The sequence below is a fragment of the Ictalurus punctatus genome, chromosome 6 (genome assembly GCF_001660625.3).
Source record: "Ictalurus punctatus breed USDA103 chromosome 6, Coco_2.0, whole genome shotgun sequence".
NCBI classification, from domain to species: Eukaryota; Metazoa; Chordata; class Actinopteri; order Siluriformes; family Ictaluridae; genus Ictalurus; species Ictalurus punctatus.
This window is the reverse complement of record NC_030421.2, coordinates 28,121,387-28,147,814: the sequence shown is the minus strand read 5'-3', so window position 1 is coordinate 28,147,814 and position 26,428 is coordinate 28,121,387. Positions and strand designations below refer to the sequence as shown.

Genomic DNA, 26,428 nt, shown 5'->3' with positions numbered 1-26,428 from the left:
TGATGAACTAATGATCTGTAGCTATTACAGACTTCCCAAATGACCGAGTCCTAAATTAGATAAACATGAAAAAAATATATAACGTCGTGAAACATTTAGGAGATCTATCTATCTATCTATCTATCTATCTATCTATCTATCTATCTAATCTAATCTAATCTAAATGAGTCCAAAGTGTTTCTAATTTTAAAAACAGGGTTGTTTACCAGGAAAAGGATAGAAAATATACAGAATAAGAATAATGCTATAATGACAACACTCAGCATCTACCCATAACGAGCAGTTATCACCAGCCGCTCGACCCTGCTTTTGTCTCGCAAATGGTACACTCCAAACAAAGCCGTGAGCGCGTGAGCGACTGAATTGAACTCGGACCGCTGGATTGGACGGAAGCGGATTCGGTTCGGTACCGGTCCCTGATGGGAAACGAATCATGATTCAGAGCTAAAGGAAAGACATTTGGGTTCGTTTCTTCAAACGCTAGCGCGTCTGTTTTGTTGTGAAAGATAAGGTGTGGATGAAAGGAGACATTCACCTGTTATGGTTCTAATGGAAATGGCCGTTAAACTCGGCGGACGGGTTTGTTAAATGAAAGACGGGTTTACAGGATATTGAAAATGATGCTGAGGGTTTAAACTCGAATAGACGTCTTAGCACAAAGGAGGAAATTACAACTCCTGGATGAACGGAGGACGTGGAGGAGGAGGTGGTAAGTTGTTATTGTTTTTTTCCCCCCCTTCTTCTTCTCTCCTCTCGTTTCCAAGCATCATAACGTTTAAGACGGATGAATGAGAAGCTTTGTTGGACTTTACTGGTTTCCACTGTGCCTCTTAAAAAACGGTACTGGTGAGTTTTGAGCTGGGATGGGTTACTGACATGAGATCTGTTTAACATCAGGCATTATTGGGCATTTAAAAAGACAATAACCAAGGGTCTTTATGGCCAAGACTGATTTGTAGTGCATGTATCCAACATGCAGGGTTACACATGAATTATATTGACATTTAGAGCTGGTAAAAAAGGACCCATGAGCACCTGAAGGCGTTGTTACTATTGTTCTCTCAGCAGTGATATGTCTCCTTTTTGTTTCATCGCTCCATCATCTGTTGTGTTTGGTGTCTGCAGCCAGGATCCGGTCTGATGTAAGGTACTCAGGACTACAATCACTTTGTCTGTTTCTTACTTTGATTCTATTTGATCATGCTTGTAAATAAGCACCAGTAATGTCATTTTAATGCTGCTTTGTTTGAAGTGGAATTGAACTTGGGTTGGAATAACAGCCTGTGAGGAAGTCATGTGTCCAGGCTGATGGAAAAACTGACACAACATTAGGGTTTTTTTTTTCACCCCCGTGTATCCATCCATCCATCCATCCATCCATCCATTCATTTTCCATACCGCTTATCCTACACAGTTGCAGCAAGCCTGGAGCCTATCCCTAGGAACTCGGGGCACAAGGCGGGGGACACCCTGGACGGGGTACCAACCCATTGCAAAGCACAGTCACACACACATTCACACACTACGGACAATTTACAAATATGAAAATGCCATTCAGCCTGCAATGCAATATCTGTGGACTGGTGGAGGAAACCCGAGTGGCCAGAGGAAACCCCCGAAGCACAAGGAGAACATGCAAACTCGGAGCGGAGGCGGGATTCGAACCCCCAACCCCAGAGGTGTGTGGCAAATATGCTAGCCACTAAGTCACCATGCTTCCTTCTCCCCCACTAATTCTGTTTATTCAAATTCATTTCAAAGAGTAGGCTGTGATGGTGATGTGAGATACCACCACATATGATGTGATTCTGGATATTGAAGACTCTACCGACTATCTTTTCCTGATCAGTTTAAGAATAATGAGCTATGTAATCACTCAGGATAAATTCTTCTACAAAATATTAGATTTTGTCTTTCCTTATTGCTGGGGTGGTACCATCAAGTGTACTATATCTGTAGTATGTATCTTGTATCTGAGATAATGCATGTGGTGTACCTTTTAATACTTCATCTCAAAGCTAATTAAAGGTACGTCAGTGGTTCAGTTGACCCTTACATTATTTTAAATGTATACTACATCATGTTTCCAGGTTAAAGATACTTTTGATGGTACCACACCATGTAAACATGTGGTATCCAACACTTCAGCTTTTACTGGCATACGGAGATGTCGCTGTACCTTGAGTTTCTGAGGTTATTAGAAGATTTTAGTCATATTACTTTTTTTCCCCCTCCTTGGATTAATTGATATGGCTTTGGGAGCCCTGAGCATAGCTGTAATTGCTTGTGTTGCAGCGAGACCTTTGAGTGGTAGAGAAGTGGGTCCCTCCACAAAGGAGGAGTTGGCTTTACCAGCTTGGTAAAAAGGTTTTAAAACATTAGTGATGGTCTTTCATCTCTTAACACATTGCTTTGACATGAGCCTGATGATTTATTCAATTATTCAAGCTGATCGCTCATATGTCAGACCCCCCTGCACACCATCTTTCATTGGGATTGCATCTCCTTTCTTTGATGAATGGATGCAACATTTAGTGAGAGATTTCGGTTGGTCAAACATAACAAAGACACTCAAAAAGTGTATGTTGCAGTACATCAGTGAGACAGTCAACATTATGTTTCTGAATGTTATATAAATGTGAAACATTTAAGGACTTCTTTAGGTCAGAGAGATCAGATATTTTTCTTCAGTTCTTTTGGTGGTGTCCTGTGTTTGATTCTTCTGTTTCTGAAAGATGATTTTTATCTGTTCGTGAAGACATTGATGTCTGTTTATTTTATTTATTTATTTATTTATTTTTTAAAAGATATCCAGCTCTCTGAAAGGTAGATCTTGTGATAGCTGTTTCTCTGATCTTATTCACTTTTGACTGCTCACAGCAAACTGCATGAGCCATTTTGAACGTTTCGTGCCTTTATGGTGTTAAGACATTATGCAGAATTTAAGTGATTAGACACCGGGCATATTTCAATTAAATCTTCTACAGCATGACCATGGTTATTTAGACTTTTGAGCTTGCTACTAATGATAACTGCTGAATTAAATGCAGTTGCTTTAATGGGCTTTCAAACTTATTTAAATGAACATGGAATTTAGTTTTATAGATAAGCCATGAGTGAAAGTACTTAGAAAATAATTAAAAACCCAGTTTCAGTAATTAACATTAGGATGTTGCTGATGTCCCATTCTCTCTCAATCTGCAGAAAACTGAATCAGAGGTGTGACGGACAGAGTGCTGTTTTAATCACGCTTTTCCTGAGTAATTTTTCAATTCACACCTCCTTGCTAACTGCTAATTAGCATGAAGTGGGTAAAAAGGAAAAAGAAAACATCAGAGGGTGTTGGTCCTGTCATCAGGAGGCTATCAGGTGCTCATACAAACAATAAGCAAGATATTTATAGGTCATGTACAGACCATGTAAATGCCACATATGTCTCTCGTCCCTGTTTTCTCTCAGCAGATAATACAACCGTTACCATGGCATTAGATCTAATCTAGTAGCTTGTAATGGAGTCTGTGGGGAAGAAGTTCAGAGGTGCTGTCTGATTTCCACAATTGTGTCATATTTGGGAAGCATGAAACCCAGTCATCAATAATTAAATAGAATCTGCGTTGTCTGTAGTTATTTCAGGGGAAAAACATCATCAAATTAAATTACATCAGAGACACAAGTGTGCTTAACAGATTTTAAAAGGTTTTGGGCTGTGCATATTTATTGACCAGCAAATGGCCTGAGGGAACTTGGGCAGGATAATGATCTAGTGGCCCAACATAATCTCTGTGATGAAATTATAGACTCATTTCTGCTGGACTTGCATTTATAATTTCTTGGGAAATGATGGAAAGAATGGAAATTTGGAAATGGAAATTTCAGGACTTTGAGTCTTGATATTTGATACTGGGGCACTTCTCCATATCATTTTGGAAAAGATGCATAATAACGTTTCGAAGGAAATAATAATGACGATACATTATTATCTGTGGAGGGAAATGTGCTCAAAATTATTAATCAGTTGCTCAGATGTACATTATACTTCTGATGGGTTTTCCGGTGTACTTCAGCATCGATTCTACAAGTCTCTGGAACTGTACTGGAGGGATGAATGCTGTTTTTTCCAGAATATATTCCCTCAAGTGGTGTTTTGATGATGGTGCTGGAGAGCGCTGTCTAATAGATTGGTCCAAATTCTCTCATAAGTGCTCAGTTGCGTTGAGATCTAGTGCTTATGGAGGCCAAAGTGTCTGACTTTTATCCACATCAATCAATACATACACACACGCAGCACTCGTGCATTGCTGTAACTGTAAAGAAATGTGTTTTGATCAGTGGTTTGGCGTTCCACCAGAATTCATTCAGTGTTTCATTACCACAGCATGCTCATAAAAAAAGGTACTCTTTGATGAGATAACGAGATGCAGATGTGTGGACACCCATGCTGGCACAGTGAGAGGTGTTAACTGAGGGAAATGCGGGGGGGACGCCGAGAGAGAGAGACAGAGATAAACTGAATGAAATCCAGGCAATGTCTGGTTTATTGAAAGCAGTTATGTAATATGTGGAGAGGAAGACAGCATTCTGGGGTCCTTAGAGGGATACTTCACATTAGAGAGAGAGTGCAAATAAAGGAGAAAAAGAGAGATGGATAGATATAAGAAGATAAGACCTAAAAGAGACAAAGGAGTAGCAAAGGAGTGAAAAGAAGATGAATCCGAGGGGGACGCAAGTGAGTGAATAAGTCAATGTTAATCCCATTATCCCTTTTAGTGCACTCCTTCTCACCATCTATAGTTCGTCTGCATAGATACTCGTCTAGGAAGCCACAGGAGGAGCAGTGACTGTTATTTAAAGACATCATGTTTATTTTACTTATTATTAACTGCATTAATGCTCCATTTACTCCATATTAGTGTGCAGTATTTCACAACTAATGTTATTTATCTTATGGGTGTAGTTATTTAGGCAACACTCAGAGACTGTATCAATTTGTATTATTCAGGCTGAACATAACCACAGAGTAAAGCCTCAATCTGTCTTCCCTTGCCTCTGTGTCCTGTGGTGATACCTCCAGACTGATGCACTGATCCAACCTATAGCTAGAAATTGTGTAATTAAGGAATAAAACATGACAGGGTGTGCTGTTATAGACCGTATGATCTCTGATGGGGTGGTGTGATGTTTTCTATTATATTCCTATGACCTTATGTCCTGAAGTGTTGTGACAGCAACTTGCCAACACTACTAACTAACAATTGGTTTATTAAAGAATGACACATCATACTCTTTATCCATTTCTAGTTACATTTAATGAAACAAGTAATTTTTTTTATTTCTTATGTTACAGCAGCAACAGTCTCTTTTTTTTTTTTCTTTTTTTCTTTTTTTTCCCCCTTCTTTTTTTACAGTATCTGATTCATGCTGTTTTATAGTGTTTTGCAAAAAGTCTCTATATATAGTGGAAATTAAGACTTTTTTGAACAAAATATAATATAATTTTTTTTTTTTTTTACAGGTTTTAAAACATTAGTGCTGGCCTTTCATCTCTTAACACATTGCTTTGACATGAGCCTGATGATTATACAATTATTCAATTATTCAAGTTGATTGCTCATATGTCAGATCCCCTTGCACACCCTCTTTCATCTCCTTGCTTTGATGAATGGATGCAACATTTCGTGAGAGATTTAGGTTGGTCAAAAGTAACAGACACTCGAAGGGTGTGTTTCAGTACCACAGTGAGACAGTCAACATTATATTTCTGAATGTTATATAAATGCAAAATGTTCATCTTATCCTCCTTGAATCACATTCAAACAAACTATGATATCAGCGAGTACTCATCTATGTTTTATGTACATTCAGATTTTGGTACACGTGTGCACCAGACAAACATGACCTATAATGGGAGGTATACTCGTGTTCTCTCGGCTGTGAATATACATACATATGTGTGTGTGTGTGTGTGTGTGTGTGTGTGTGTGTGTATGTATGTATGCTGAATTATATGGATTTGCCGAATCCGTTGAAAATCTTTTTATTATGGCCTGTCCTTTTCAATGTGCAGTATCGGTGATCAATTACTCATATGGGCAAGGAATACTGATGCTGATGTTTTGGTAATTTCTGAAACCTGGCTTAATAAGTCAGTTTTAGATAATGCTATTAATATTGAATAGTATAATTTAGAAAAGTATATTTAGAACTGATCGACTAAAAAGAGGAGGTTGGTTAGCGATTTATATAAAAAAATAAATAAATACGAGGTAACTTTGTTGCTATCTAAATCATTATCTAAACAATTTGAGCTCTTGGCAGTTGATGTAATCTTTTCAAAGGCTCTGGCCTTTACTGTAGTAGGCTGTTATAGACTTCCACGAGCAACAAATGAATCCGTTTCATAATTTCCCCTCTGCACCTCCTGAACAGGCTTGGGAAAGCATGTTTTCAAACAATCCACATCAGAGAGGAATGATTTCTAGGATGTATGATTTTATTCTGCCATTAGGTAGTCAGTCGAGTTTTGCATAGGGTCCATTTGTCTAAGTCGAGACTTTCTGTAATATATCCAGAAGTAGAGGACACGTGTGACAAATTCCATGGCTCTCCCTGTCACCTTGGCCGTATGTTTTTCTTTTGCCCTGGTCTCTCTGGTTTTTGGACTGGTTTCTTTATTATTATGTCCACTATTCTCGGAGTAGATTTAAAACCTTGCCCATTGATTGCTATATTTGGGATTCCTGATGCCTCAGTTCCATTAAGCTCTGCACAAAAAGATACGATCGCTTTCACATCCCTAAATAGCAAGACGTTCCCTACGGTTGCATTGGGAGTCTGCTAAATAACCATCCGTCTCCCAGTGGCTAAAGAACGTGGTGTTACAGACACTGCCCTCTTGAATTTTTGTGCCTGTTGTTGGGTTTTATTTTTTATATATATATATATATATATATATATATATATATATATATATATATATATATATAAAAATATATTATAAATATATATATTTTATTATATTATATATATATATATATAAATATATTATATATATATATATATAAATAAATGCAAAATCAGATATATATATATATTGGTTAGCCATGATCATGATGAGCCTGGGTGGGGGGAGGGGGTTGTTTGGTTGATTGTACTCTTTGATTTTCTTTTTCTTTTTCTTTTCTACACTTTGTATGTATGTGTGTATATGTAACTATAACAACAAATGAGAATGGTTTTGTTGCTATGTGACAGGAAGTATGTTTCCTTATTCAATAAAAATATTGAAAAAAAAGAAGAAATATTGTAGAAGGACCTGAAGCAAGCAGTTCATGTGAGGAAACCCACCAACATCCCAGAGTTGAAGCTGTTCTGTACTGAGGAACGGGCTGAAATTCCTCCAAGCCGATGTGCAGGACTGATCAACAGTTACCGCAAACGTTTACCTGCGGTTACTGCTGCACAAGGGGGTCACACCAGATACTGAAAGCAAAGGTTCACATACTTTTGCCACTCATGGATATGTAAAATTTGGATCATTTTCCTCAATAAATAAATGACCAAGTATTTTTTTTTTTTTAAAAGAATCCGTTTCATGTTTGATGGATATTTTTTTACCCATGTTGAAGTTTTAAGGTAATAGTATTTTTTTTGGATTGGAGATTTTCATTGGAATTGACTGCAGCCTTTGTCTGTAGAGGTTAAATTCTTTTAATATTCAGCAACTAGTAAATACCCCTGCTAGATTAAACCTAAAAATGCCAGATAAATCATCACTTCTTGATCCTGTTTTTTTACAAATGTACCTCATGGATATTCAGCAGCATCTGTCTATGCACATATTGGTGATCATTGTGCCATTGCTATAGTTCGAAAAGCAAAATCACGTAAAAGAAAACCTTGTATTATTACCAGTATGTCTCAATTTAGTGAACAAGGTTTTGTTCATGACCTTGCTCGGTTTGATTGGGAGAAGATTTTGTTGATTCCAGATATGGAGTGTGCCTGCAAGTATTTTTATGAAGGGCTCATGACTATTATAAATAGACGTGCTCCTCTCTAAAAAATACCGTGTAAAGGGTTGTGACAACCCTTGGTTTTCACCTACGTTATCAAATTTGATTCATGAGTATGATGTTACCTGGGCTAGAGCGAGGCACTCTGATCTTCAATCCGATTGGCTTTGTTGTCGACTATATAATAGATGCACAGTGATGACTAGGAGAGCTGATTACTTTTTAAATGAAACAACTTGTAACTTAAACAAGCCCATGAAATGTAGGAAAGTTATTGACTCCATTAAAGGGGCAATAAAGGCTGCAGAGCTTCCCTTATACATAATGGATAATTCCATAAAAATCTCGGATAGAGGAGAGATGCTTAATTATTTTAATAAACACTTTGTTGCTGCTGGATCTCTATTTCAGGCACCTAAAATTATAGAAATGAACAATGATATGGATTGTAGAGGAAGACACTTATTGGACCTTAACTTCAGTTTTAAACAGTATACTGTTTGTCAGGTTCAAAAAGCTCTTAAATTATTGGATATAAAATATAATAATATAAGTCAGCTGTTCCTAATCAATTAGAACCACTATTTTTAAAATTAGCTGCAGATTTTATCGCCGCCCCTTTCACATATATTTTTAATCTATCGCTGTGTTTAAATGAAATCCAAAAATTTTGATATCTGCTTTTATTATATTAAGGTGGATGTGAAGCTGAGGAGGAGTTTATCGCTAAAAGAGGAGCAATCTCCACAATCTGGAACTGGTCTGATTACAGAAAATCAGTTTTACTTTTAGATCAATGTTTGTGTTTCTGAGGCTCTCAAGATCACAGCTATCACTTGTAGCCAAAAACAGTGGTGCATGGTAGTATATTTATATCGTCACTGATATCATCATCACAATAAATACCAGAAAATATCGTGATATCGTATTAAGTCCATATCGCCCATCCCTACTTCTGGAAAGGAGATTTTTAATCTAAATGTTTTTACCTGGTTAAATAAAGGACAATGAAAACATTTAAGGACTTCTTTAGGTCAGAGAGATCTTTATTATTATTATTATTATTATTATTATTATTATTATTATTATTATTATTATTATTAATGTATTTATTTTTAGATATTTTTTTCAGTTCTTTTGGTGGTGTCTTTTGTTTGATTCTTATGTTTCTGATGGAGGATTTTATCTGTTAGTGAAGACATTGATATATGTTTGTTTGTTTGTTTATTTATTTATTTATTTATTTATTTTAGATATCCAGCTCTCTGAAAGGCCAGTACTTTCACTTTTAGTTCTTGTGATAGCTGTTTCTCTGATCCTATTCACTTTTGACTGCTCACAGCAAACTGCATGAGCCATCTTGAACTTTTCGTGCCTTTATGGTGTTAAGACATGATGCAGAATTGAAGTGATTAGACACCAGGCATATTTCAATTAAATCAACTTCAGCATGTCCCTGGTTATTAAGAATTTTGAGCTTGCTACTAATGATAACTTCTGAATTAAATGCAGTTGCTTTAATGGGCTTTCAAACTGATTTAAATGAACATGGAATTTAGTTTTTGGGTTTTTTTTTTAAGATAAACTGTGTGTGAAATTACTTTTAAATTGATGAAGGGGTTTTGTTTTGCACTGAGCTGTAGAACTTTCCAAAAGGTTCTCCTCAGTATTAGCCTAATTAATTACTCTGTCTCAGTAATTAACATTAGGATGTTGCTCACGTCCCATTCTCACTCAAACTGCAGAAAACTGAGTCAGAGGTGTGACGGACGGAGTGCTGTTTTAATCACGCTTTTCCTGGGTTATTTTTCAATTCACACCTCCTTGCTAACTGCTAATTAGCTTGAAATGGGTAAAAAGGAAAAACAAAACATCAGAGGGTGTTGATTCTGTCATCAGGAGGCTATCAGGTGCTCATACAAAATATGTATATCCTACAATAAATAAATAATATAGAAATATTATAAAACTTATATATATTCTTTCAGACATACTGCTGATCCATCGTGCTGAAAACTTCTAGTTGTGTTTCATCGTGCCACAGAACAGGATCGCAAAACTCTGTGGCTTATTTATATAATTTTGAGCCGATGTTTCTTGTACTTTTGAGTCAGTAGTTGTGTACGTCTTGGAGTTCTGGCATGGAAACCTTCTGCGTTTTTATATATATAGTGTGTGTGTGTATGTGTGTGTGTGTGTATATATATATATATATATATATATATATATATATATATATATATATATATATATATATATATATATATATATATATAATATTTTTCCAGTCTTTAAGAATGCCTTTGACAAAAGATGAACGTATTTAAATCATTCTCATGGCTGGATCAGGAAGCTGTCCCAAAGTTGGACTTTAGCAGGAAACATGGCAAGCACATCACACATGACATTGTTCCCAAACAAATTCAAAAAGACTGGAAGTGTTGCGGACCAACCAAGAAGTGGACGTCCACGAACATCCACTGACATGGTGCTGGTGTAAATAGTCCCCTACGTATGGGGACTTTTGGAATCATCCTTCTGACCAATCGGATTCAAGAATTCAACATCATTGTGGTTTAAGAGTGAGTTATTACACTTCAGTCGACCATCCCTTTACCTGTGTTTTTATGAGTCTATACTGTGGAGTGTGTCACACTGATTGAATGGCCATGTTTTTATTGTTGGTTGCTTTTATGCTGAATTATAAAGCACCCGGAGGCCTCGAGTATTTTTTTTCTTTTTGCCCTTTAAAATGCTGAAATGTGCATTTTAGAGATTGCTGTTATATCAGTCAAAGCTAAAATATTTATTACATTGTGGTAGGAGACCAAACTTATTTTAGCTCTCAGCCTCTCCACCATACCATTTGAAATTTCAGTGGACCATTTAATCGTTTTTTCTGTTTGTGTTTCTTCTCTCATCCATGCTGCATTGCCTGGATGCTGTTATTTGAGCAACTGGAATTTAGGAGTTATTTGCAGAGCTGGCTTAAGAGAATAACGAAGCTTAGACAAACATTAACGTTATCTCCATGTATGCATATGTACTGAGCTGGGCCCCCCTTCTATTTGCCTGTACCCTCTTTTGCTGTTCTGTCCATCTTTCTTTTCTTCTGGGTCCAGGTTGCATGATGTCCTCTCTCCCTCCCAGCTTTCCTTGCACAATTCTTTCTTCTCCGGTGGATCTAAGAGGCTCTCCATATACCAAGGCCAAGAATAACTCAATAGAGACTCTGTCTCAGGCTCAAGCCTGGGGAAACCACTAAACCATTTAATTTGGACACAAAGTGTGTGTCAGAGGTCATTCTGTCTTTTGTGTATGTGTGCATGTTAAGAAAAATGTTGCACAGGCCTACAACTCAACCACAATTGCATTATTTACCATCCTTGTCTACTTAAATTTACATGAAGAAGAAAGATTAGACTCCTGGCTTACTGCTTGCAAATCTGCCCACATCTCAAATCCAGTTATGTGTGATCTGGTCGATCCTAATGAAGCAATGAAATAATAATGATCAGCGGTGTCAACAGTAATGAAGTCATTTGATAAAAAGCACAATACATTATTGTTAATTAGTGTCCCTTTAGATAATGTTAGATAACAATTGTTCTTTTTTATTTTTGTTTTGTTACAAAGGTTTTAGGACTTAAATAGATTAATGGTCTTTCCCAGTTCCCCTTCAGCTCTTTGCTGGGAGCTCAGTGAGGGGGTCAAACGCAGGCCTCTTAGTCTGAATCGATGCCAAGAGCATCATCAAACGCTCACTGTTTTCTCTCCACCAGATGCACTGCAGAACTCCGTGTGAGCCTCTGAATTCTGTAGTAAAGCTTGGGCTTGAAAATAATACAGGGATACAGAATGATTATTTGCAGTGAACAAATATTCACCAGCTTGATCATGATCGTGAGTGCTAATGGTGATTGCTCCTATCAGCCATCAGACGCCTGATGAGTCACAAACACATACAGCATCTGGTGCAGCATTCAGAGAAATCCATTAAGGATCCAGGAAGACGTACAGAGATCCTCACCTACATACAGGTGTATCTCAAAAAATTAGAATATCGTGGAAAAGTTCATTTTTTAATTCATGTAATTTAATTCAAAAAGTGGAACTTTCATATATTCTAGATTCTTTACACATAAAGTGAAATATTGCACGCCTTTTTTTATTTTAATCTTGATGATTATGGTTTACAGCTCATGGAAATCAAAAATCCAGTATCTCAAAATATTAGAAAAAAGAATTTATAATACAGGAATGTCGCCCTTCTGAAAAGTCCGTTAATTTATGCACTCAGTACTCGGTCGGTGCTTAAATCCTTTTGGATGAGTTACTGCATCAGTGCGGCGTGGCATGGAGGCAATCAGCCTGTGGCACTGCTGAGGTGTTTGTTATGGAAGCCCAGGTTGCTTTGATAGCGGCCTTCAGCCCGTCTGTATTGTTGAGTCTGTTGTCTCTCATAGATTCTCTATGGGGTTCAGGTCAGGCGAGTCGGCTGGCCAATCAAGCACAGTGATAGCATGGTCAGCAAACGGTTACTAGTAGTTTTGGCACTGTGGGCAGGTGCCAAGTCCTATTGGAAAAGGAAATCAGCATCTCCATAAAGCTTGTCAGCAGATGGAAGCATGAAGTGCTCTAAAATCTCCCGGTAGAAGCTGCATCAACTCTCGACTTGAGAAAACACAGAGGACCAACACCAGCAGATGACATGGCATATCAAATCATCACTGACTGTGGAAACTTCACACTGGACTTCAAGCAACTTGGATTCTGGGCCTCTCCACTCTTCCAAAAGAAATGCAAAATTTACTTTCATCTTCCCCATGATTGTGGTTGTGTGTACTGAACCAGACTGAGAGATTAAAGGCTCAGGAAACCTTTGCAGGTGTTTTGAGTTAATTAGCTGATAAGAGCTCTTCTCAGGATGACATTTCTGTATTATAAATTCTTTATTCTAATATTTTAAAATACTGGATTTTTGATTTCCATGAGCTGTTAGCCGTTTGTTTTAATCATTGAGATAAAAACAAACAAAAAAAAGACTTGAAATATTTCACTTTATATATAATGAATCTAGAATATGAGTTCCACTTTTTGAAAAAAAAAAAAAAAAAACTGAAAAAATTTAACTTTTCCACGATATTCAAATTTTTTGAGCTGCACCTGTATAGTAAAACGTATTCTCCATCACTAATGACTTTGGATTGTCATATATACTGTACATAATAGTAGTAATACATTTTAGTACTAATAGTGTTTTTTTTTTTAGTATTTATAGAAAATAGCGAAAAGTGAATATATTGCATTTCTATTTTTCGAGTAAAATCACAATCTATTGTTGAACAGCTTATATAGTCTGTAAACATTTCAATTGGTCATGTGTTTAGCCAGATGATGTAAAATGTGTAAAACAGTTTATAGTTAGTCAGTGACCATTTTTACATAATTTTCACCAATTCATTCCAATTTAGAATTTAGTACCATTTCCCATGCCATGATGGATTTTTTTTCATGTTGTAGCTGAACATAGTTAAAATAGACCTCTCAATGTCCTTTTCCTTATACATGAGCTCACAGATGGCCAGAATCGATTCGCTCTGATGTCTTGTTTTTCCCCCAGAGAGCAGAGCCATTTAGATTCTCTTGAACCTCCTGCCATGAAGGTCTATGGTATTATTACGGTTTGAACGTGCAATGAAATGTTGAATGTGTTTACCGTTGCACCACCAAGGAACTTAAACATTCTGTGCTCGTGCAGAGATCTGTCATCACCCCGCTGCACTGTTTGTTGTCTTTCTTCGTAAGATATACTTAATTATTTTATCTACTGTAAAACACAGATGTTCTATGGTATATTTATTTTTCATGAAATACTTCTACATCATGGAGTGGAGTAGAAGTCTGTGAATCTACCAAAAGCATTAATAATAATTGAAGAATGATTTGCTAAATAATAGATCAAGCATCGCATTAAACCTTTACTCTATAATGTAAGGGGATTTTAAACATTTTGATGCTTTTGGGAAGCTCGGCTCATTTCAGGCAGGTGGCACAAATAGGGCAGTGATATCCTTTACCAGTCCATACAGGATTTTGCTGAGTGTTTATTTATTTATTTTTTGTTTTTGTGATTGTTGCGGCCAAAAATGTTTGAATTTGCTGTGGCTTTTTTTCAAAATTTGCAGTGGTTTTTTTTTTTTGTGCTTTTTTTGTAGAAAACTACTTGACTTGGTGAAATTGCAATTGCACAAGATAGTTTTTTGTTTTTTTGTCTTTCACAGTGATGTTTGTTGATAAATGAGACCTTTTAGCTGTACTCCTGCTTGATGCATGTAAATCAAAGAGGGCTTAGGCTGAATGTGCGTTGTGGTGTTGTCACATGACGCATCTTGGCCCAAACCGGCGGGAAATCTGCGGTAATTTATAAAAAAGCTTGATTTTGTGTTAATTTCTGCGATGCAAAATCGCGACTTACTTTCTTCGCCGTTAAAATTCCTGCAACTTTCTGCCAGTTTGTTTCTTTGGGAAGTATTTTTTTCTTTATACTTCTAGCTTTAGGCAAAGATTTTAGTTAATAAACTGAATTATTCTGTTTATTTTATACATATTGTACATAATTCAGATCCGAACATAAATGCATAAATAAACACCAGACAAAAAGAAACGCACAGTTTTGGATATAGATAGATACACATATTAGAGTGCTGATCTCATTCAGGTCAGGAGAAGGGGAAAGCCTTCCAGTACTAATGGATTTTGGAGCAGAAGCTCTCAACAGGATTAACGAGGTTGAACAGAGCCATGGCCCTGTTGCTCAACCTAAAGACACACGCATGCACACACTCTGGCACAGAGTCGTACACACACTCCTTCCTGTTTCTTGTACATACACACTGACTCCTCTCAGCAACTCTGAGATTTCACCTCAGGATACCTCCATCACTTATCGGCTCTCTGGGCCATTGATGCCAGGGAAACGTGCACTGTGCTGACTGCTACAGAATAAGGAGACTCCGGTGTATAAAGCTACTCTTTTATCTTTGTCACTCGCCTGGCTGCCTGTGGTGACTGCCTGAAAAACTGGAGTGAGTCAGTGTTTTCTGCAAGTTCTGCAGTTCATTTTGTGTGTCAAACCTTACTTTGTGTCTACGTGCCTTGTTTATGAATGTGAATGAGTAGAGTTTTATTCTTCTGTTTCCATGTACGCCAAGATTTTATTGATGCAGGATACATTTCTAGATTGTCATTTCTGTGAGGATTTTGGATTGTTTTTTTTTGTTTTTTTTTCTCATTTGCACACTAGCAATTAACAGAGAATGCATTTGAACAGTGTAATTTGTGTTTGGTCTAAAGTCACAGATGCTCGATGCCTGCTCTGTGACCAGTATCATAACGACTCGGTGGTTAATGTGAAGTGCATGTAGATGTAATGTAATGTAGATTTCAGCACAGTGTACACTCATCTTGAAACAAAAATGCTGATAGCAAAAGGCATTAATGAACTTGTTCACCTTCATTTAGAAATGTATGGAAGTTTGATAAAATAGCGAATCAAGTCTTACAAGTATTTTATGCAGTAGAGTGCTCTAGTAATGTATTGAATCCCATTTTAAGTAAAATTTTCGTTTCACATCAAAATACTTCCTTCTCCTGCTGCCAGATTTACACATAATTAAGAGTTCATTTGTGTTGTAACAGCAGGACTCAGAGAATGCATTTATAATTTGCCGTGGTAAAATGTAGAATGTATTTCCTGGAGTAACAAGATGTCAGATGCTTTCTTATGTGTTGTACACACAAGCTTATATTAATGCACTTGTTCACATATGTTCTTGTTTCTATATTAAAAGATAATTCATGGGGACGCTGTGCCCTCCATATAATCTAAGACTAATAACAGAATTAAAAACCATTTTGTTATTTAACAGAAAATGATTAATCATTGGTATGGGTAAGTTTTCTGTGAGATGTTTATTTAACCTATGGAAGGAGACTCCAGTTTCAGTGTCGAAATTTTCCACACTGGGAGAGTGTTCACGAGGGAGGAAAATATGACGAGCTGTGTTTTTTTTGGCTTGTTTTTGTTTCATTAAATTCAAAAGAGAGAAAGAAAAATGACACACTGGTATAAAAGAAGGTAAACACTGTGCTGTTGTAGGAAAATAATCTGAGCACGTCATGTTCGTCCCCATCACACCATCCCAACGTTTGTTATTTTCCTGTAACTGCATACCGTCGTTTTATTCCTTGTATTGAATGTGTTCAAGATGTTATTAAAGGTCTTGTTTATATTTTCAGGTGTTGGTTAACCTGGTCGTAATGGGTGCTTGCTTGAACCAGCATGCATTGGTGTTTTTTATTTTATTTATTTTTTTCTTTAAGCCTTTTTTTTTTTTTTTTTTGGTCACAAATTATCTTCTATTTCTTTTTGTTGTTAAGTGTTCTGTATTATAACTAAGAAGCCTTTATGAATTTGCGTACCCTTCTTGCCAGGGTGCCTAGAGTACCGAATCGGGACATACATCAGAAGTAGTGTAGATGATTGATCGATCAAATGCTTTCACCATAGAATGTTTACAAGTTGTCACCAAACTCGGACAAGCACTTTTCTATCAGACGATATAGCACACCAAAAGTACTGCAAAGGTTTCTCTCTCTTATAAAATGTACTTGGATTTAGCAGGCAGAACACAATTTTATCAAACAGTTGGATGTTTGTGTTTTTTAACTTCTTTCTTTGGTTTATTTTTTCCTGATTTTACATTTCAATGATTATTTTTTACCTGTGTTCCATATAAAATCTGTCATCAAGTTAGGCCAAATCCCTAGTTACTTCCCCTTCACTATATGTTCAGTACTATAGGAGGACATCCACCATCTTTTCCCTTCAGGCTTTGTTGCTCGTTTTTGTTTTTATTTGCTCCTTGAAGAGTAAGTGAGGAAAATGTACAAAACATCGTCAAGGAATTTGTCCATTACATAACCCCCTCGTCCACCCGCTATTTTTCTCTCGTCACTCTTTTCTCTGCCTGTCTGTCTCTCTGCCTGTCTCTGTGTCTCTGTAGGTCTCTCTGCCTGTCTTTGTGTCTCTGCCTGTCTCTCTGCCTGTCACACTCTGTGTCTCCCTGCCTCCTGCTCCACCTGTTGCTCTGTATGTTGCTCCTCTCTTCCTCTACTTTTACTCTCTATTTTGGTCCTGTTCTTTCCCTTTCTTTTTTTTCCATTTTACTCACTGCATCTCTTCATTTTGCTTTTTCTTTTCTTTTTTACTTTCTTGTTCGTTCATTCGTTCTTTCGTTCGTTCGTTCATTGCCCACCAACCTTCCCATTCTTTTGGCTGCATAAAGATTTTGACACCATTATCTATATTTTCACTCAAGTATCATTTCTCAGTACTTTTTCTCGCCCCTGCTTTCTGAGTGCTAACAACGGAGATTCTTTCCATAAATGTTAAATAAACATCTACACACAAATCTTCACTAGATCAAGGATTATACGTTTGTTTTTAGTTAAATAACAGCACAATTAAAGTTAAATTAATTTAAATTATGTGGGGCACCGGCCTCATACTGTAAGTCCCTGTGAATGAGCTGTTATTATAGATAACATATTATAGCGATTTAAAAACCAATCAAAATGAAAATACCTTCTGACCAATCAGATTTGAGAATTCAACAGCAGTGAATTAGACATGCCTTGCATTCACCCCCTTGGCATTTTTCCTATTTTTGTGTCATTTGATTTACCCAACATGCCTACCACCTTGAAGATGCAAAATGTGCACAGGATGTGTCTCTGCCTCGCACCCAGCATTCCCAGGATTGACTCTGGACCGACCTGGACCAGAGTAAAGTCATTTTTTGTCTTCCGCCTTCATTTATGCATTTCTCCGCGTCCTCTCTGGCTGTTCAAGTTGAAGTAAGGAGCGAAGCTTTTCAGCGTTGGTGTGCTGAATTTCTCAGTATAATGTATCTGCTCATTATCCTGTAACTGCTCCTCCTCCATCAAGGAGGGATAGGTGAGCGACTCCCACAGGCGCTGCTTGATCCTGCAGCCCAGCTCCATGGAGTAGCGACATGGCTTTCCTCTGGACATCACGAGCGTCGGATCCACCACTGAGTGATAGACTCTTTGGTACTCTGGAATGCTTAGACCGTGGATCATAAGTACTCGATTATGGCAAAAATCATAGTCACGATTATTCCAGTCAATATTGAGATCACGATTATTAAACACGATTACTTATTGACTTTAAAAAAAAAAAAAAAAAAATTTTATTGTATTTTTAACAGTGGATTTCCTTGAATATAATTCAACTGAAAAAAGAAATGTAAAACACAATTAATTAAATTTGTTTAATTAAATAAATTGTGGAGCACGTCACGTGACTCATTTCGGCCTTCTTTTATATTTTTCTCCGCTTCCTCTATGCCATGCCTGTTCAGGCTTGGGCTCTTGACTGATGTCAAATTGAGGAGCGAAGCTTTTCAGCGTTGGTGTGCTGAACTTCTCAATATAATTGATCTGCTCACTATCCTGTTCCTCCATCAAGGAGGGACAGTTGAGAGTCTACCACAGGCGCTGCTTGATCCTGGGGCTCAGCTCCATGGCTTTCCGGTGGATGTTGCCAGCATCAGATCCACCACTGTGTGATAGACTCCTTCGTATGCCGGACTGCTTAGACCGTGGATTGTAAGCCTGATGGAGCTCGTCCCTGGGGCAGTGGCAGCAGAGGAGGCTGATTTTGTATGGATTTCAGGAAGTTTCTGCAGCTCTTCCTCTTGTACCGCTTCCCTTTCCCTCCTGTTTGCAGTCTGAACCAAGAAACGTGACGAGAAGTTTCAATCAATCTCATTTATAAGCAAGTCTGATCTGCTTCTCCATGTGTTCATTTATTGTACTCTACACAAAGTAAAGAAGTGTTTAGGCCTGGGCGGCTGTGGTTCAGGTGGTTGAGTGGGTTGTCCACTAATCATAGGATTGGCGGTTCAATTCCCAGCCCACATGACTCCACATACCGAAGTGTCCATGGCCAAGACACTGAACCAAAAATTGCTCCTGATGACAAGTTGGTGCCTTGCATGGCAGCTCTGCTACCATTGGTGTGTGAGTCTGTGTGTCAATGGGTGAATGAGACACAGTGTAAAGCGCTTTGGATAAAAGCGCTATACAAGTGTGCCATTTTTACCATTTTGCCTGACGCAGAGGGTTGGAATGTTCTCTCTTAGGATTCCTGCAGTAGGTATGATCTAGAGATGACATTTCAGAGTCTTCCAATACAATTTGTCATTTTGAAGAAATGATCAAATAGTCTTGGAGAGCAATCTCACACGTCGATATCTCACTCTAAACTCGGTTTGTGTTTAAAATATACAAAAATATAAATATATTCAAATACAATTCTTTAGAATTTTCAAGCCAGAACAGAACATTTGTGGCCTCATAGAATGTTAAGTTCAGTTTGTTCATCAGTAGACCATCAAGAAAATAACAAGACAGAGAGTTTGGAGATGATTTATCTCTATCATTCACAAATTATTATATAAAAAAAAAAATAATAATAATAATAACATACACACAGACACAAAAGCCAATCGCATTTTATATGCAAGAATGAGCCGAATTAACAATTCATTATCTTGTATGAGGGAAAGTGTGTGTGTGTGTGTGTGTGTGTGTGTGTGTGTGTGTGTGTGTGTGTGTATATATATATATATATATATGTATGTATATATATATATATATATATATATATATATATATATATATATATATATATATATATATATGTATATATATATATATATATATGTATATATATGTGTGTGTGTGTATATATATATATATATATATATATATATATATATATATATATATATATACATACATACATACATATACACACACACACACACACACACAACTAAAACAACTAATGAGTATCCTATACACAATGAATTAAATCTCTAAACTACCAAAAGAAAATGGCAGAAATGCTGTAAAGGCACCCAGTGCGAATTGCACATATTGCTGTTCTGGCATTTTCACATTTCAGTACTTTCAAATTTACCCATGTTGTTGCGCACCAGGTGATGTCACTTGGGGAAGTAAGGCTTACTGTCTCTGAGTACACCTCCCGGGTGTGTGTCAGTAATGGTGCTGCCCCCCCTCTCCTCATTAAGAAGGGGATGTTTAGACATTGTTGTTGATGTCTGTGGGGATTAGGAGGCCAATAGGGTGGAACATAATTGCCATTACAGCAGACCAACACACACATGACAGTAAAATAAACTCCTCTTGCTCTGCTCAGGTGAGTGTTGTCCTGAACCTGTATACTGTGCTTTTGTTTGAGGCCTGGTGCTTTTAGTTTTAGTCTAGACCTATTTATAACTAATACGTTGTCAAGCGGTTTTAAACTTTTTTTTTCTGTCAGTTGTACTGTACATATAACTGATTTGCTGTACATGAGCTGCACTTTTTTATATATGAGTGTATCATCTCTGGCCCACTGTCATGTGTTCCTTATATAGTGTGTGATACAATGGACACGACTCATTCACTCTGAATTTATCTGGCTTTGTATATACCCTTCAATATAATGCACAGACTGCTGAAACCCTCTCTCTGTGCTTCTCAGTGCCCTGTGTAAAGAAATGTATTTGATGTTTCATGCTCACTAGGGTGTGTTGTGCTTCATCATGACTGACATGTAATCATGCTGTAGATGAGACTGTTCTTCTCTCTGTTGTGGCCTGTTGAGGAGCAAAAGAGCTGGAATGGATCACTGGGGGGGAAAAAAACCAAGTGAGGTGATTAGATTTCATCGTGACATTGCGGTGGAGGTCTTGTTTATTGGTTTCATCTCTCAATAGTAATGTCTGTGAGAGTTTGATATAGGAAACAATCCTGTCTTTAAATCTTTTCAGCTTTTAATTGCATTTTAACATTGCTCAAATGGATTTTTTTTTGCGTGTATATAATAATATGCGTGTATAAGCATATTTCAAAGCAGCATGGCAACGACATTCCACCATTATCTCTCTTGTTCACATGCCTCATGTGTTGGAGAGGATGGGAGGGGTGAGCATTGATCACAAAAAAGAAAAGAAAAGAGAAATGTAAGGTGAGCTAAGGCACTGATTGGTTCTAGACCTGTTGCCATGGTGGCGGGCCTTTCTCTCATTTGCTAAGTGCATCCCATAATGCTGCGGTCGTTATGACAACAGACAGGAAGTGAGACATTGTTAAGGTTATGCTGCAACTTTTGGTTTCTTTGATGCTTTCAGGCTACCCCAGTGTCCTCTACTGTCTTTGTACGGTTTAGCTTTGCTCTTAAGTATCTAAAATGATGCAGGATAGTGACTCATAAGTATAATTGTTCTAAATTAACCTGACACAAAACTAGGTAAATCTAGTGCTCAGAGTTTTTTTTTTTTTTTTTTTTTTTTTAAAATTTTATTCTCTTTTCTTATCGCACGGGAAATGAGGTGGCAGTTTTCTCATTTGAAAAACACACACGACTAAAGCAGCTTCAGTTCACAGCCAGTTCACTGATGGAGCCGCAAAGATAGAATTCTTAAAAGGGCCGAAGTTCCTTAGGGTGCTTCTTGTACTTCTATCACCTGTATGATTTTCTTGGATGTGCAGGACGTTTGATGGTTGTGAGCTTATGTTTTTTTTGTTTTTTTTTTGTTTTGTTTTTTTTTGTTTTTTTTTGTGCGTGAATCATGCTGTTAAGCACTTCCCGATCCGGATCAAAGAAGGATATCTGAAGGAGCCTAATCCTAGCATCTTTATTTCCTCTTGTGTCTCTCACTTTCAGGGTATTTCAAGTTGCACTGCAACAGTGCTGTCTCATAGTTAAGAGAAACAGCATCCATTAGACTAAACATAACTGTCCTTTTAGTATATGTCCCTGTAGCATATTTCTCACACAACAATGTGTTTGTGTGTATGTTTGTGTCCTTGTTGTGAATGTGCAGCCCCTATCCTCCTCTAGCACTCACTCACACACACACACACACACACACACACACACACACACACACACACACCCCGCAGCAGAATCGATGTGGCAGAGCTACACACTGATGCGCATGCTACAATTGATCAATATGACACCGCTACTAAATACATCCCCTGAAACACAAACACACTCAAGGCTGTCTGAGCTCACTGTCTCAGTGAAAGGATGTTATTCCATGTGTTGACGTGACTAGATCTTAAATCTTTATAGAAAAAAGCTTGCATAGAGAATGCTGTACGGTTTAGGCCATCTTCAATAAGTGCGTAATGTTGTTTCTCGGTTTACACAGTGCATCATGCAGAATTGTTCACTTGTGTTTTGCTTCCTGTAGTTATGAAAAAGCAGTAAAGCCACACTGGGCTGTGAATGTTTATTCTTCAGCTCTTAGTTCTGTTTGGGAAGGAGTCATTTGTCAAGTATTTTCTAGTTGAGTAATCACTTTAATTAGAAGAGTTTTCGATAAAATGTACTTCCTAAAATTTCAGGAAAGCGAAGCAGGGCTGCACAATATATTATTTCTGTTATCGCTATATTGGTATAGCAGTATCCTGCGTTATGTAGATGTGCACTGCACTCTAACAAGCCTTGTTTTTATTGTGAGATGTGAACAGTCCAAACTCTGAGAACTGCCGGATAAGGTTTCTTTGATGTGATCGAAAAAAATAAATAAATAAATGAGCGCAGGTTAATTTTTTAAAACCTAACACATAAGGTCTTGGACAGTTTGCTTTATTAACTTGCACGGCGTGTTGCTGTTGCAGTGTGTAGCAGTACTGTATAATAGCAATGCTATTTTTGTCAACGTCTTACAGCTCCGATCCAAAAGCAGTCACATACAGCTGTCGAACAGAAGGTTTCTAACCCAGTACATCACCACTGGGTCATTCTCTACATACCCTATTCATTCATTCAACATCTTTAGTAGCTGTTTTTATCTTGAGCAGGGATGCAGTGGATCCCAGGAATGCTGGCCATGAGGCAGGATTACACCTTGGATGCGTTCTGCAATTAACAACAAGCAGTAATCTAATGCAGTAGGCATACTCACTGTTTGCTGGTAATAAACTCTGTGTGGTTTGGGCTTGTCTAGGAGTTTCAGCAGCTCCTGAATGTGATTTTAATCATGAAAAGGTGCATCTAATGATGTGAGATGTGCCATGTCAATTTTGAAGCATATTTTGTTGTGAGATGGTTCGAAAACTTTTATATTAGGCATCTCTGGTAAAGGATGCAGATCTAGGAACAGATTATAACTTTCATATCACATTATGTAAGGTCTTTCGTCCTCTAAGACAGCTATATTTTTACAACCTCAATTCTAAAAAAAGGGTGGGACACTGTTAAATGTAAATAAAAACAGAATGCAGTGATTTGCAAATCTCATAAACCCATATGTTATTCACAATAGAACATAGAAAATATAACATATTGAATGTTTAAACAGAGGAAAGGTACCATTTTAAGAAAAAAAAAAAAGGTAATTTTGAATTTGATAGTTGCAACACGTCTCAAAAAAGTTGGGACTTGGCAACAGAAGGCTGTAAAAGTACAAAGAAACAGCTGGAGGAACATTTTTCAACTAATTAGGTTCATTGGCAACAGGTCAGTAACATGATTGGTATAAAAAGAGTATCTGAGATAGGCAGAGACTCTCAGAAGTAAAGATGGGATGGGAATCTGGATGGAAGCATTTTTTTCCCCTTTTTTTTTAGAGAACCTTTTTTTTGTTTTAAGTAAACATTAGATTATCTAATCAAGTTTGACCATATATTTAGTAAAGCTTGGACGATGTGTTGCTATTATTTTTAAAATGGCGTTGTCACATGACCACCATGACTCCCCTCTCTTTTTTTTTTTCCAGGTGAATCTCCTTGAATGGGAAATTCCTCTTGACTTTTTCTGACCCACCTGACCCCACTGTTCCGTCCCACTCCATCTCTGCCTGCCATAAGCTCCACCACGTGATCATCATGACCTCCATGGCACAGCTGCTGGCCTCTAAGCTCGCCCCACTGTCTCAGGTTGGGAGCAGAGACGGTCTTTTTAGCTGTGATGAAGAGATCGAGCGGCGCTATGAAGTTGTCCCTTCTGTTGTCTGCTCCATGTGCTGCCTCTTCGGCATCATCTACTGCTTCTTTGGTATGTGGCTTGGCATGTTGAGTGGACAAGATTGTTGTGTTTTTTTTACTTATGCTGAAAACCACAAAGTTGTATTAATCCATTTATCTTCAGTCGACTGTGAAAGATAAGATGATTTTAGTGTGTGTGTGTGTGTGTGTGTGTGTGGTAGGAAACACACACACGTCACTCTGAGCAGTTTGAGCCTAACGGGTGTTGATGTTTCGCTACACTGCACAAAGCTGTTCACTTCAAAAACTCAGTTCACTTAATAATCCTCTGAATTTGATAACGCTGATGCCCAGTGATTGTTCCTGTCCATTACATAAGCTTTATCACTTTCACTGGACTGTGAAATTTGCCTTCATCATCCTTCATTCCCACTGAGAAAGGGTCAGTGAAGAACTAGCAGAGGTTAGAAGAGGAGACTTTGTGACAAATAGCAGCTTAAACGCTTAGCTTCTTCATGAGCACACACACTTTGTGTTTCTCTAAACCACAGGTTCCCAACCTAACCGATTGTCCTGCACTATTTATTGTATTGATGCTGGCAGCCTCCTTGAACAGCACTGATAAACTGATACTGTTAACCTCCTTAGTAAACTCCATAACTATTTTCTATCATTTTCTTGCTCCCATTTTTTTCTATTTCTTTTTTTATTCCTTTCTTTTTTTTTTAACATTGGATGACTTGAAAAAGACAGTAGGATGATTTAAATATTAACATGTTTTTTTTTTTATAACTATATATATTTATTATGAAAATGCACTTTTCAATCCTCACATCCATTTAAATCAAATAAATTATTCTTCTTTAAACTTGAATTATGTTACATGCTTCATTTATTTAAATTAACTGTAGCAAAATAAATCAAAGAACAAATTTACCAGTTCAGCAGGTGTTTTTTATTTTTTATTTTTTTATTGTTTTATTTATTTTCTTGAGGCATATAAACCTGTAGCTATTGTGCAGTGCAGAAGAATAGGTAATTAAACCTGAGGTAATTAAAATTGTTTCACATGCACTGAGCCGGTGAGCAGCTGTGGCTTTGTGTAAAGGCATACTTGTTTTTATTATTATGTGGTTGATTAGAAGTTGTGTGGAAGCAGCATATTTCCTGGATCCTGTCAGAAATGCATTTTCCACAAGCCCATGGTGCTATTTGTGCAGTAGTTTTACAGCAAATACCATTTTAAAGTAAGATTTGAAAATCTTAACTGGATGAAATTGTATCAGTGTCTTTATTTTTATATATATATATATATATATATATATATATATATATATATATATATATATATATATATATATATATAAAAAATTAGTATCTCACAAAAGTGAGTACACCCCTCACATTTTTGTAAATATGTGATTATATCTTTTCATGTGGCAACACTGAAGAAATGACACTTTGCTACAATGTAAAGTAGTGAGTGTACAGCTTGTGTAACAGTGTAAACTTGCTGTCCCCTCAAAATAACTCAACACACAGCCATTAATTTGGCCCAATTTGGACATTTTCACTTAGGCGTGTACTCACTTTTGTTGCCAGCGGTTTAGACATTAATGGCTGTGTGTTGAGTTATTTTGAGGGGACGGCAAATTTACACTGTTACACAAGCTGTACACTCACTACTTTACATTGTAGCAAAGTGTCATTTCTTCAGTGTTGTCACAAGAAAAGATATAATCAAATATTTATAAAAATGTGAGGCGTGTACTCACTTTTGTGAGATACTGTGTGTGTGTATATATATGTGTGTGTGTGTGTGTGTGTGATCTTTGCTTTTGTATGTGTTCATAAAGAAATCCTCCTCTCCTCTCTCAGGCTACCGCTGTTTTAAGGCTGTAATGTTCCTCACTGGCCTGATGTTCGGCTCTATCATCATCTTCATGCTGTGCTACAAGGAACGAGTAATGGACACGCAGCTGAGCGTGGAGGCCAGTGTGGGCATCGGGCTGGGCATCGGCACGCTATGCGGCCTAGTCACCATGCTGGTGCGCAGCGTGGGGCTCTTCATGGTGGGCCTGCTGCTAGGCTTGCTGGTGGCTCTGGCCTCCCTGGTGGTGCTGGAGGAATTCTACCACCCCCACACGGTGTGGCTGCCCCTGGGTGTGCTGCTCGGTTCTGGCATGCTATTCGCCGTGCTCACGCTGCAGTGGCAGCGCTGCTTCACCACCCTCTCCACGGCTGTGTTTGGTTCAGCCATAGTCACAGTCACCGTGGATTATTTTGTGGAGCTGTTTGCGCTCACGCGTTACATCTAT

General features: G+C 37.6%; 1 protein-coding gene across 1 annotated transcript in view; it reads left to right on the top strand.

The window, feature by feature from the left end:
• The first annotated feature begins 278 nt into the window (after positions 1-278).
• tmem198a (transmembrane protein 198a) overlaps positions 279-26,428 on the top strand; it is a 34,668-nt gene continuing 8,518 nt past the window's right edge. The window contains exons 1-3 of the mRNA XM_017470921.3: positions 279-709; positions 23,903-24,180; positions 25,989-26,428. The exon at positions 25,989-26,428 is cut by the window's right edge and continues 136 nt beyond it. Of these exons, the coding sequence (XP_017326410.1) occupies positions 24,012-24,180; positions 25,989-26,428 (609 nt within the window). The 5' untranslated portion in view covers positions 279-709; positions 23,903-24,011. The remainder of the gene's footprint in view (positions 710-23,902; positions 24,181-25,988) is intronic.